Source organism: Nicotiana tabacum, chromosome 2 (genome assembly GCF_000715075.1).
Source record: "Nicotiana tabacum cultivar K326 chromosome 2, ASM71507v2, whole genome shotgun sequence".
In the NCBI taxonomy this organism is placed as follows: domain Eukaryota; kingdom Viridiplantae; phylum Streptophyta; class Magnoliopsida; order Solanales; family Solanaceae; genus Nicotiana; species Nicotiana tabacum.
The window spans coordinates 102,934,348-102,947,766 of record NC_134081.1 but is presented as its reverse complement, the minus strand read 5'-3'; the positions used below and the strand labels follow the sequence as shown (position 1 = coordinate 102,947,766).

Genomic DNA, 13,419 nt, shown 5'->3' with positions numbered 1-13,419 from the left:
GCATATAGAGAGAATTTTTGTCCAAGTATTCATCTATTTTATCATAGGATGGGTATATTTCAAAATTTTAAGACAATGCTTTTAGGTTTTGGTGGATTTTCAGAGTGCTATCACCTTGTGCTAACTTTCATTTGGCTAACATGCTGCAACTTCTGATTTTGGGGTGTTCTGTTTATGGGCATAGCATTTACTAATAGCCGCTGGAGTCCTAAGTTTGACTTACGTTGAATTTCTATAAATATTTCCATCTTTATAACAGCTTCTGAAATTTTAACTTGTGGAGAATTTCCATTATACTTTAGATGGAGCTGTATAAGCAATCACCACATCAAAAGAACCCAAAAGTTTCTAGATTCAGTTAGGTCTAAATTAGCATAGAGAGGGGCTGATTTCTAAAGGATTCAGAATAGATCATGCACCCTTTAGTACTGATCCTTTAAGGTAGTAGAATTGGGTAGAAACAAAAGACCTTAAAAAAATAATAAGTACGCAGAAAGAAGTACTGCCAGATAAGTTAGCATCATTCAATATATATAATTGAACTTGTACATTATAAAAATAAATTCAATTAAGCGACCATTTTTTGCAACAAAATAGAGTAAAAAAAGCCCTATTAGCTGCTTCAAGCCCTGAATATTTTTCTAAAGATCGAGGCTTGAAAAAAAAATGCTAAACTCAAATTTTAACTACATGTTTAACATTGATTAATATGGATATACAATATGTAAAATATAAAATAAATTTCATTGGCATATATCACAAACAAAACAACTTATGTGAACACACAATATACTTCATAATTACATAATCAAACTTTGAGAGAAAACCTAAAATGAATTGATAGTGCGTCTGATTATGATTAAGACGACCTGAAATGAATAAAACGAACAAATCCTTTATATTAGCAATAAACAAAGCAAATGCAAGAGAAAAGAACAACATGCAGACATGGCAATGACACAATTTGTTGTACTTCTACAAAAAGGGGCTAGTTTGTCCAAATGCAAATCCAAATTAAGTGTCAATACTTCCACAAAGTTTATTGCAAGATGAATAAATTTGTGCACAAAGAATAGAGAAGGAGCATAAATTTTCCAATAAGAAACATCAACTGAAAAAATTAGAGCCGTAAGATGATATCAAGTAGCCAAAGAATAATTATACTCGAAATTCCGAAAAGAAAATCCATTAAAGTTTCTCTCTTGACACATTAACATGCATAAAAACGAAAATATCTAGTGTCTGAATTGTGCAAAAATCAAGACCTTTTTTAGCTGATGACAGATTAAACAAATTACAAACTTCGAAAGAAAATGAAGGCCGGAGAAAGTTGAAGAAGGCTAGGCAGAATTTCAGCCATAAAATTAAAAAATCTATAGAGAACGAAAGAAGATTTGGGCAAAAATTAAAAGAAAAACATACCAAAGTTAGTTAGACCCAATTGAGAAGATGAAGAGAAGTGAAAGGGTAGCATAAACTAATGAAGATAGTTAGAATAAAAGAGTCATCTCGCGTCTGTTTTTTCGCGGAATGAGAAAGATTGAAGGGTGCTTCTAGAGTCTGTTGTGGTAGCCTGTTTCTATACACCACTAACACACCATTTCTCATAGGCATCACCGATAGAAGTAGCAATTTTAATAGAAATATGAAATTACTCTTTTAGCCTTGGTCGATCAACTTGGATAAATGAAATATTTTTAAATTTAAAAATAATTTAACTTTAAATTCTCTATTTTATCCTTAATGATAAACTTTTATAATCACACAAATACCATAAAAAATCTTTTTTTTCTTAAATTTTATACCGAGTCAATCTTTTTCTTAAATTTCCTGTCGACTAAAATTAAGTCGTCTAAATTACAAACGGAAGGAGTAATAGAAGAGAAATGTGAGTTTGTGGTCATTTGGGTTGTCAAAGTGAAGGACACGCGCTTACCTAATCAGTGAGTAACACTGACTCACAGTTCAGTTCAGTAGTTAGGAGTTAACGAACGATTGCGTTGACTTTGGTCACAAATATATCTTCAGGCTATATCTCAAAGTTGAATAATCTTACTCAAAACCAAAGAGATATTACAAAGTAGTAAGTGGAAATGGAACTTCTCTCAAACTCGAGGTGGAATTTTCAAGGAAAAGAAGATGCAAAGAAAGCATCAGCTTGCACTATTAGAAGTTATCTCAACACTTTAAATGAAAACATTAATAAAAGTGATACAAGAACTGTAATCCCTCTTAGCCATGGCGATCCCAGCGGTTTTCCAAGTTTTCGAACAACTAAGGTATCAGAGGACGCTCTTGTTGATGCACTCCAATCTGGTAAATGCAATGGCTATGCCCCAAATTCTACTATTCTTCAAGCCAGGAGGTAACTTTAAAACTCTCCTCAGATTTCTCCCTTTTCTTTCTCCTAACTTTATCTTCAATAGTTCTTCTTTTTGGGGGTTCATTTTAATTAAAGTTCTGACCTTGGGATAGATTTAAGTTATATAAACAGACAATGTAACGTAAAGTTGTTGCCATGTGACCGGGAGGTTACAGGTTCGAACCGTAAAAATAGCCTCTTACAGAAATACAAGACTGCGTAGAATAGACCTTGTGGTTCGGCCCAAACCCCACGCATAGCGAGAGCTTAGTGCACCTGGCTACCCTTTTAAACATACTGTCTAAAGATCTTTTTTACCCCTTATAGCATCATAGTTATCATTTTTACCCCAGAAGGACTTACGCTGTTGGATGTTGCTTAGTCTTGCTATAACTTAACAACCAAAAAGTTCTGCGTCGAACTTCAGCTCCTTCGAGTTGGCCACGGGGTAACAGCCTCTGACGCCTTTGGATCTTAGCACCCAAAAGTTTGTCTGTACAAACGATCTAGGCCTATATTCAGAGTTTTCCTGGGTTGGTAAGGCGAAATGAGGCCACCCTAGTCCATTAAGTGCTCTACCTCGGACCATCGATATCATACGCTCTACTGAAATAGATTTCGCGGAAAACCATCTATATCCGATCACAGAGATTTACTTATAATTATCTTACAGATGGCCTGATTTTGTTACGACATTAGTAGATTTTTTTTTTAATTACATTGGGGGTAGGGGTGGGAAATTGGGAAAAGGAATAATACAAGATGCGAAATTGAGCCCTCACCAACAAGGTGAAAGTTCAGGTATCAAAGCAACTGAGTTACTAAGATTCCCCACGTCAATAGATAGTACTTAAATTCTTTTTCAAAATGTAATTGTACTGCAGAAGGACAAGAACTAGTCTTAGTAATGTTGATGCTTCAAATATTTACCAGGTCAATTGCAGAATTTCTGTCTCGTGATTATCCGTACGAATTGTCACCGTATGATGTTCATGTCACAGCTGGGGCTAAGCAAGCAATAGAAGTCCTAATTACAGCTCTTGCCGTACCTGGTGCTAACATTTTGCTTCCTAGACCAAGGTATCCAACATATGAAGCTCTTTCCACATTTAGCCGTCTCGAAGTGCGGTACTATGATCTTCTCTCTGATCAGGATTGGGAGGTTGACACCAATGGGCTTGAGGCTCTAGCCGATGATCGTACTGTTGCCATGGTTGTTATAAACCCCGGTAATCCGTGTGGGAATGTGTACAAGCGTGAACATTTAAAAAAGGTCATTTCTTTGTTGCATTAGATTGTGCCTATTTTGTTTAAAGCATTGATTGAGGTTTGCTCATTAATTGTTGGTTTCTTAAATGGGAGTAACAGATTGCAGAAGCTGCAAAAAGGCTTGGAATGCTAGTAATATCAGATGAAACCTATGGTCATCTAGTTTTTGGTAGTAATTCATTTGTGCCGATGGGAGTCTTTGGAGAAATTGTACCTATTCTGACCATTGGCTCCATATCAAAGAGATGGATGGTTCCTGGTTGGCGAGTTGGTTGGATCGTGATGTGTGATCGCAATGGCATCCTTCAAAAACATGGGGTTCTCTCTCTCTCTCTCTGTAAAGCGAAAAACACCAGGAAATTCTGATGGGAAAAAATAAGTTTTACATTTTTCTTTCTTTTGTTAAGGGAAAAATATGAATAAGGGACAAAATAACAAAGATTGGTTTTCCAGTCATACATGTCGTTTACGCCCTAAACCACATAAAGGCTTGCATAAATGATAAATCAACTTACAGTTGGCCCCATTAGTAGCGATTCTACTTGCTCGTAAGGGTGTTATATTTACACTCCACACATGCAAAAATCTATATGCAGAAATAAGAATCTTAAGTTTCTTCTTCTGATCTCAGGTTGTGGAGTCCATCAAAAGCTGCCTTGAAATCTCTGCTGACCCTTCTACACTCACTATGGTATATTATACTGGGATTTATTTCGAAAGGTTTGATATAGTGTGCAACTATGTGAAATGTTAGACCAAGCAAAATGTTTTCGCCTTAAAAGCATGGAAAACTAGTCTGGTTGCATTTTTATGCTGTTAAAGTTCTACTCGGAGCTGCAAACTAGTCTGGTTACATTTTTTTTGATAAGTTGATAACAAGATGCATGATCTACAAATGTGATAAAAGCATCCTTTATTCAAGTTTGTCGAAACATGCTTGTCATGATGATACCTGGCCTAAAGTTTTTGTATTGAATAGGAATGCATAGTGTCGGCTACTTGGGATGATCAGTAAATGATGATTGATTATTGCATCATTGTCCAAATTATAACATGCTTAGCTCTTTTCCTGGACATATACTGTTTTCCATATTTCCGAGTTATCATGCGTAGTGTTCCTTGTGATTCCATTAAAATCTTTAGTAGAACTGTCTTTGTGTATTTAAAAGTAGAAATTCATTCAATCTGAATTGGAATGAAATGGGGATCCTGCACATTATCTTTCATAAAGTATTTTTGTGCGATTTAGATTATCTTTCGAACAAATGAAACTAAATTCAAGTATCTAACCTTGTTCCTTGTCATTCTTGAGGGTGCTATTACTCGTATTCTGGATGAAACACCTGAAGATTTCTACTCTAATACCATAAACCTACTTAGAAAAGCAGCAGACATTTGCTATGGTGGTCTAACGGAGATTCCATGCTTTACTCCATACAAGCCACAAGGATCCATGTTTCTTATGGTATCGCTATAAACACCCTAGTCCAGATATACATATTTTTCAGTATTTAGTTGGATAAAGATTCTGAATAGTTTATTTTTGCTCATCTCTATTAGGCAAAACTAAACATGTCACTTCTGGAAGGCATCGACAATGATACGGAATTCTGCACCAAACTTGCCAGAGAGGAATCTGTAATTGTTCTACCTGGTAAGTTGTTCCGTTGCATCTCTGTTGACAACATTAAAGATGTAGAACTTCAGGCAGGAGTATTTTTGCATGTTCATAAATATTAACGTATTGCAGGGGAGGCACTTGGATTGAAGAATTGGGTAAGAGTAACTTTTGCTGTGGAAATTTCAGCTCTTGAGGAAGGCCTTGGCAGGATCAAAGCCTTTTGTTCCAGAAATGCCAAACAACAATAAGCCTTTTCTTTGTCACATTGACAAATTGTTCCAAATCTGCCCAAAACCATATAATAATAGTTGCAGATGTTGCTATGGGACTTGATAATTGGCTCCTACTAGCTGTTGCAGTTAAGCCATCATAGGTCGATGATGGTCTTCACGGGATAAAAGCATTCTGCCAAAGGCATGTAATTGAGAAAAAGCAAGCAGATTTCATCTGATGAGCGAGTGAAATGTGGTGATCTGAAGCTGCTCGTTGAACCTCACGGTCAATCATTGAAGGAAATGTGATATAGTAGATAATAGTACAATATCAAGATGGGCTGTATCCCCAACTTTATGGCTGGTATATGCTCTGTTACCTCTTGTAAGACCGCCTTGAAGTAGAATAAGTGCTTGTAAACTGTATAAATGTTTCACTATCCCAGAAAGAATGGATAAAGGAACCTGATTTATTTGTTTGCTTGGGAAATTATGAATCAATGAATGATGAAAGTATTGTAGAAATATATTGCAGGAGTGGTCTTGGGACTGATGAATTGGCTGTGGTTGCCTTTTGCCTGCGATCTGTTTAATCTTGAAGATGGAGTTGAAAGGACAAAAGCTTTCTGTTGAGACATACTAGAAGCTAGAAATTATGTTGTCAATTGCTGGTTTTTGTGAAACATTTTTTTTAAGCAAGCAAAGAGCGTTAAAATAGACTAGAGCCACTATGCAACGAATTCTTTTTCAGAGTTGAAATTTTCTCTGATTTACTATTTTATTGCTTTGAGATTACAAAAACTGTGCAACTCTCAAGTTGGCAAAGATAATATATAAATATTTTGAAGGGAAAAAAAGTACGAAGACAAATGCCCATTTTGATAGCTTGGAGATTGGAAGATGAACCAAGTTGGACACAGATTTCTAGGAATGAATACGAAATTAGCTAAATTGAAGCAAATAATTTAGATAAGCTATACTAACTAGTGGGAACTCGGAAGCAAATTACGCGGAGACAACAAACATATACAGTGTATTTACAATTTGTAGCTATACTTTCAGAATATTATTATTCGTAGTTATATTTGAATTTTATAGCAAATCCACATATAGTACTGAAATAAGAGATCAATTGTTTTGAACTGAAACAAGAGAGCAATAAGCTCTCACAGCTTAGTTGGTTAGATCGCCCGCTTAGTAAGCGAAGGTCTTGAGTTTGACTCTGTATTTCTGTGTAGGAATACAGTCGATACATATTGTATAAATCCTTGTATTTCACCTTCATTGTATTCATTACATGAACGAATACAGTTGATACATGTCGTATTCGTTTGCGTAATGAATATAATTGCACGAACAAATACAATTGACACTGGTTGTATTCGTTGCACATCTAAATACGACTGATACAAACTGATAACAATTGAACAATAGCTACAAATAGTAATTAGACAAACTATAATTACTTATGTTAATTAGACTATATATAGTGCTTTATGAAAATTCAAATTGATTGATCAATTGGAGACTAACTAGAAGTAGAATACAAATATACAATGATCCCATAAGCAGATTTTGGAACTGAACGCCTAAACAATGTCAAAATAATCTGAGAAAAATAAAAGAAACAAATAGAACCAAACACTGCAGCTGGAGGCCAAGTGCACCAAAAGCCCACAAAGGTCAAAAGCTAACAAACGGACTTGCCTCCCATTTCCTACCGTTGGGAATTCGAATCAAAAGCCCAATGGCCCCAAATTTCGCCGCTAAAATAATCAATTGTTGAAAAAAGATAAATCTCCTCCAACGGCTCTTTCCTCCTTTCATCTTATTCAAATCGCACCAGAATCTTGTCCATACCCTCCTCCCCTTAACAATCAAGAACCAACAAAAACACTGCAAAATTTTGTATTCTTTGAAAATTCTCAAGCTTCAACAATGGATACAACTCCTCCATCTCATCGATCTGAGCCACGAAGCCGAACAAAATCAGCATCAAGACTCTCAAGACTCCGCCGATATGACGAAGAGAATGAATCCCTTACTCCAAGAGTCTCTCTTGAAATAGTCCCTTCACCAAGATTACTAGATTCTCCAACTATGTCACCTAATAAGCCTCCTTATAGTAACAATCTCCCACTTCACGAGCTTCTTCTTCTTTCGCCATCTCCTCTTCGAAAATCCAGGACTCGTCTAGCTGATAAGCTTGAATTGGTTGATGACGGGGTTGAGCCTAATGGTGTTCGTAGGAGGCGAAGGAGTAGAAATTCTGTAGTTGGTGCTTCGCCACGTAATAATCGAAGATCAAGAAGAAGGTTAGAGCAAGAAATGAGAGAAGATAGAGAGCTGGGGTTAGCTGAGGAAGTGCTTAAACCAAAAAAGAAGAGGAATAGTGGTAAATCCAAGAAAGATAAGCTAAGCTTGGTTCTTTCAAATACAACAAGTATGTCTCAGATTATTGTAATCTTTACTTTTTAACATCATATATTATATCTTGTGCTTACTTTTTTTTTCTTTTCTTTTTTTAAGCAATAGAAGCAAAGGGAGGAGAAGGGTGTGATTTAATAAACAGAATTGAGCTTCTATTAAGTGATTTGGTGATGTGGAGGGATGTGGCAAGGTCAAGCCTCTGGTTTGGTTTAGGGTCTCTCTGTTTCTTATCTTCTTGTTTTGCGAAAGGAGTTACTTTTAGGTATATTTTCTTCTCCTTCTCCTATATCCCACTTTTTCTTTTTATTGATAAGAGTTTTCCATTTGACATATTTTGTTTATTCTTGATTGCAGCATTTTCTCAATTATTTCTCAATTGGGATTACTGTTTTTAGTTGTTTCATTCTTCTCACGTTCCATTCGCCAAAGGTAAACATTTAAATTACTTACAACTAGTAAGTTATGCTTCTGAATAATGCACTATTGTTCTGAATGGATCATTAAAATACTAAAATCCAGAGATGGTTCAGAAGTAAAGAGTGAATTTCAGCTGACTGAAGATGACATTTTGAGAATGGGAAGACTGATACTTCCAGCTGCAAATCTTGCACTTTCTAAAACAAGAGAGCTTTTTTCAGGAGAGCCTGCTATGACCCTCAAAGTATGTTATCTTATTCTCCTACTCTCAACTTTATAAACTTCCATTTTAGCACTAGTTCTGTAGTTAATTTTTCATGCCTAGGTACTTGTAATTGATTGGAAATGTACCTATGGTTTTAGTTAGTGCCAGTCCTGCTAATTGGAGCTGAATATGGCCATTTGATAACTGTATGGAGGCTCTGTGCCCTTGGTAAGATCACTCAATTATCCTAAACACACATCATTAGTATTACATTCTAGAATAAAATTTCAGAATAATAAACACTAAATACTTGCTGGTGTTCAATCTTGACAGGTTTTTTCATCAGTTTTACTGCCCCAAAACTATATTCTTGTTATTCTTCTCAGATATCTAATAAAGGTAAATAATTGCTTCATTCTGATCAAAGATTATTTCTTATTGATGGTTGCTTCAACTTATTGTGTCTAATTGAATTAAAAGTGCATATTTTGTTGAGACAGCCAACTATATGAAATGTTGGATGATGGAGACATGGGGAGCTTGCTCTCACAAGAAAATGATAGCTGCATCAGTATTGACTGCATTTTGGAACCTGACCACTGTCAGAACACGAATCTTCACAGGTAATTCGCTAATCAATTCATTCTTTATTGTTGGATGTAGTTGATCTTTTCTCTAATAAGCCATTTATGGTATCTTCCAACAAATGGCAATTTACCTAGGATTGAACTTTCAAACTGAACTAAAAAGTTTGTTTTTTGGTCCTTTTGCAGCATTTATATGTCTAGTAATATTCAGATATTGTAGACAACATGTAGAGGCAAAGGTTGAAGAAGAAGAGGTCGGAGTGGAAGAAGAAGAAGAAGAAGAAGAGCAGCAGCAGCAAGCATTGGTTGTGTTAGAACAACCTGTCAAAAAAGGGGCATAGTTTCTGTTGCAAAATCTTATCTTAGGAAGAAGAAATACCTTGTTTGACCTTGTATTTTGTATATTCAATCAAAAATGCAAAGATGAAGAGCTCTACTGCTCTTCTAGAAATAATGAAATGTGATCTTTACTTTTCCACTATTTCACTTATCTATTTTTTGTGGGCATCTTAGATGACTCCAAAAAGCTAAGCAAGCTAGACTTCTGCATAAAAAAAACTGCGCACATTGGAGAAAGTACCCTAATGAGATTGGTTGAGCACTTTTCTCGGGTTTTTGGATGCACTCTCGCTTTAAATAGCTGAAAGAACAAAAGAATAGGTGAGATTATTCCATTGTGTTGTGACTGTAGTCTTCTCATCCCCTCTTTGCTCCCTGTCAAACAAGGAAAACGGAAAACAAAAAAACTGTTAGCCATAATACAACTTGCAAAACTATTGTATTCAGTACTCAGTGAAACTCTCTTGTAGAACTTTGCATTGAAACTCTATAGTAGAACTTTTTCTTATCGAATTGTTGTGTTGAAATACAAATGCAAACAAATTACATTGAAGAGTAATGGTAGCAGAAGTTGGTGGAAGTAAATTATACGAAAATAAACTCAATTCCAACAGAGAGACATTTTCGTATCTACTATTATAGCACTAACTACTAATAATAAATAAAAGCCTGAACAACCTATATTTAGTGTCTTTGATTTGATACCAGAAACTGAACTCGAAGCCGTCATTTTGTGCAACTCTACTTACTATTTGTAATCTAGAGATGTTTCTTATTTTCAAATCCTTATTGTATTGATTTTTATATGGCAGACTTACTTCCATAGTCTCTTGAACGAGGATGGGGACACATGTTAGAACATGCGCAGCGGAAGCAAGCATTCAATTCAGACATCACATACATGTAAACTAGACAATGATATAATTACGAGATTATGAACCACTAACCTCTTGAAAACATTGCACAAATCCTCCGAGCAATAATCCAAGGTTGCAGTCTTCTGCTATATTCCTAGTAAGACCTTGGACGAATTTACTTTGAGTGGGCAAGAACAATACAACTGTGAAAAGTAAGTCATTGGGTGAAAAATGTCTTCCTTACGTAGACTCGTTTTTTAGCCAAAGAGGGCTCCAAAAACGTGTAAGATTCTGTTTGTGCAAGCAGAATCCTACTCTAACTCTACATGATGACTTTTCTCCCAAGACTCTTCTTTTACCCAAGTCAGTCCGGATTTTTACTAGGTATAGCATGGACCACAAAAATAGTAAGAGGCTACCAATTATAGCATAATTCAAAATTTTGGATAAATTAATTCCTACTATAATTAATTGCAGTAATAAACTGCAATTGAACTACTCAATATGAATTTCGAAAATTCACTAACACTTATTTTAACTCCCCATGTTAAGATCACAAATACTAATTAATTAAATTGAATCACTGAAAATTTAATTTAATCAACTAATTAAATCCTCTATAATTTCGCTTAAACTATTTCATGTGATGGATACAAAATTCATCGGTCGGGTTTTCACATGAAAACTTATAAGCTTACATAAATGAGTATCATCAAACTCAAAATCGAGTCATGGATTCTATCAACTAATTATTATTTCACAAATAATATTCGTTATTGTCCAATCTATTAGGCATACACTAACACTGAATAAAGTTGTACCTTTTGATAAATCAAAAAAATAAATAACTCACATTGATCATAATAATTATATCAAGATTAGGAGTATAAGCTCATTTAATGAATTAGAAAAAATATTTAACATATATTCAGTACAAAAACTTCTTTTCTCTACTTGGTCCTTTCAATATACACTAAGTATACTAGCACAAGAAGTCAGAGTAAAACCACTCTCATAATCAAGACAAATTATACTATAATTTTGTGCTACAATCATTAAGATATTTTGCCCAATAATATCTTCAATTGTGAACATAGTTTATTAATTATGAGAACCGACAATTTAATCTTTTGTGCATGAGCTAAGACTCCATATACTAAATTGTCTACTACATAACTAAAGGACACACATATAACAAATGATCTATTTAAAATAGTACTTTAATGAATTGAATAAATTAAATAAATAATTATTCCATAAAGAATAAAATACAATACTATGTCTAAACTGCATGGTTAGTAGTATATCCCAACAATCTCCCACTTAGACTCATAACCATGCGTCTACAACTCTAACACTCATTCCTTCTACATTCTTGTCAAAAATCTTCTGTGGCAAGCTCTTTGTAAACGGGTCTGCCAAATTGTCCTCTGACGCAATCTTCAACACTCTTGCATCACCTCTATGAGTTATGTCCCGAATTAAATGATATTTATACTCAATATGCTTACTCCTAATTAAATGATATTTACGCTCAATATGCTTACTCCTTTTATGGCTTCTTGGTTCCTTCGAGTTTGCAACTGCACCACTATTGTCACAATAAAGTACAATCGGTGCTTGAACCGAAGGAACTACATTAAGCTCTTTTAGAAAGTTCCTGAGCCAAACAGCCTCTTTAGCTGCCTCAGATGCAGCCATATATTCGGCTTCCATGGTGGAATCAGCAACACATGATTGCTTGATACTCCTCCAACTTATGGCTCCACCTCCTAAAGTAAAAACATATCCTGAGGTAGATTTTTTAGAATCTCTATCTGACTGAAAATCTGAATCAGTATAACCAATGGGTACAAGATCACCTGAGTGATAAGCCAACATATAATCCTTAGTCCTTTTCAGGTATTTGATTATATGTTTAATGGCAGTCCAGTGTTCTCATCCAGGATTAGACTGAAATCTACTAACCATGCCAACAACAAAGCAGATATCATGTCTAGTACACAGCATAGCATACATAAGACTCCCTACAGCAGAAGTATAAGAGACCGCCTTCATCTTTTCTATCTCATCAGTTATTTTTGGGGACTGATCTTTTGACAGGGAGATTCCATGCCTAAAAGGGAGAAAACCTTTCTTGGAATCTTGCATGCTAAACCTGGTGAGAATAGTATCAATATAAAGTGCTTGGGATAAGCCTAATATCCTTCTCTTGCGATCTCGCATAAGCTTGATCCCAAGGATATGTACCGCTTGTCCCAAGTCTTTCATATCAAAACGCGAGGACAACCATTCCTTTACTGAATTCAACATGCTCACATTATTTCCTATGAGCAAAATATTGTCTACGTACAAAACCAAAAATATAACTTTATCTCCATCTGAGTTCTTATAGATGTCACGAACCAAAATCCATAAAGGTCGTGACGGTGTCGGACTCCACTGTCAGGCAAATCAATAATAAATACTTAATTAAATCCTCATTTTAATATTTTTAAAATCATAAATTTACTTCAATTTATCTAGTAAAAGATGAATTTACAGAATAAATAACCTTGTTTTCCATTTCCAACAGTGAACATCCCATAATCATTCCAGAACCCGGAGTCACAAGTGCATGAGCCTTTTCTAGAAATTTAAAATAAAATACAATAACTATCCGGAATACAACTTGGACATGAAAGAAAAATACAATACTCTGAAGGAGACTCTGCTGGCTGCGGTGCGTCGTATAGAATGCAGCCTACCTAAGTCCCCGCCATAATCGCGCCTCTGCGCCCACAAGGCCGCTAAACATATATGTACCTGCACAAAAATGTACAGCAAGTGTAGCATGAATACGTAAATCAACGCGTACCTAGTAAGTATCCCGCCCCCGAAGAAGTAGTGACGAGGGGTCGACTTCGACACTTACTAGTGGTCCAATAATATTATGTACAGTAAAGTGAATGAATATGAGACAAAGTAAATATATGAAACAAACAGGTATAAAATACGTAGTACCATTTTCCAATTTACAATTTACTCAAGCTCTCAATTAGCAAGTTTCCTCCGTAACCAGAGCATATGTATAGATATAGTGGATTTCATCAAAGAGGTTGTCATAATCCAAATCAGGGA

The 13,419-nt window shown here is 35.3% G+C and overlaps 2 protein-coding genes and 1 long non-coding RNA gene across 4 annotated transcripts; 2 read left to right on the top strand and 1 right to left on the bottom strand.

Moving 5' to 3' along the window:
- Nucleotides 1-725: 725 nt before the first annotated feature.
- On the bottom strand, nt 726-1,557 carry LOC107819273 (uncharacterized). The gene is made up of 2 exons (XR_001655681.2): nt 1,423-1,557; nt 726-869 (listed from the first exon to the last, which is right to left on the bottom strand). It is a non-coding gene; the product is annotated as an uncharacterized LOC107819273 (long non-coding RNA).
- Nucleotides 1,558-1,965: 408 nt separating this feature from the next.
- LOC107819272 (tyrosine aminotransferase) lies at nt 1,966-5,989 on the top strand. The gene is made up of 7 exons (XM_016645372.2): nt 1,966-2,365; nt 3,296-3,635; nt 3,731-3,949; nt 4,263-4,322; nt 4,944-5,096; nt 5,192-5,285; nt 5,382-5,989. The coding sequence occupies exons 1-7, from the start codon at nt 2,094-2,096 to the stop codon at nt 5,498-5,500; spliced, it is 1,257 nt and encodes a 418-aa protein (XP_016500858.1). The 5' UTR covers nt 1,966-2,093; the 3' UTR covers nt 5,501-5,989.
- Nucleotides 5,990-7,264: 1,275 nt separating this feature from the next.
- On the top strand, nt 7,265-9,584 carry LOC107819271 (reticulon-like protein B17). Of its 2 annotated transcripts, none has more exons than XM_016645371.2 (8): nt 7,265-7,907; nt 8,000-8,156; nt 8,249-8,323; nt 8,414-8,555; nt 8,675-8,744; nt 8,850-8,915; nt 9,017-9,139; nt 9,290-9,584. In XM_016645371.2, the coding sequence occupies exons 1-8, from the start codon at nt 7,403-7,405 to the stop codon at nt 9,442-9,444; spliced, it is 1,293 nt and encodes a 430-aa protein (XP_016500857.1). In that variant the 5' UTR covers nt 7,265-7,402; the 3' UTR covers nt 9,445-9,584. The 2 variants fall into 2 exon arrangements, with proteins under 2 accessions (XP_016500857.1, XP_016500856.1); XM_016645370.2 differs by having other exon boundaries at nt 7,994-8,156.
- Nucleotides 9,585-13,419: the final 3,835 nt, after the last annotated feature.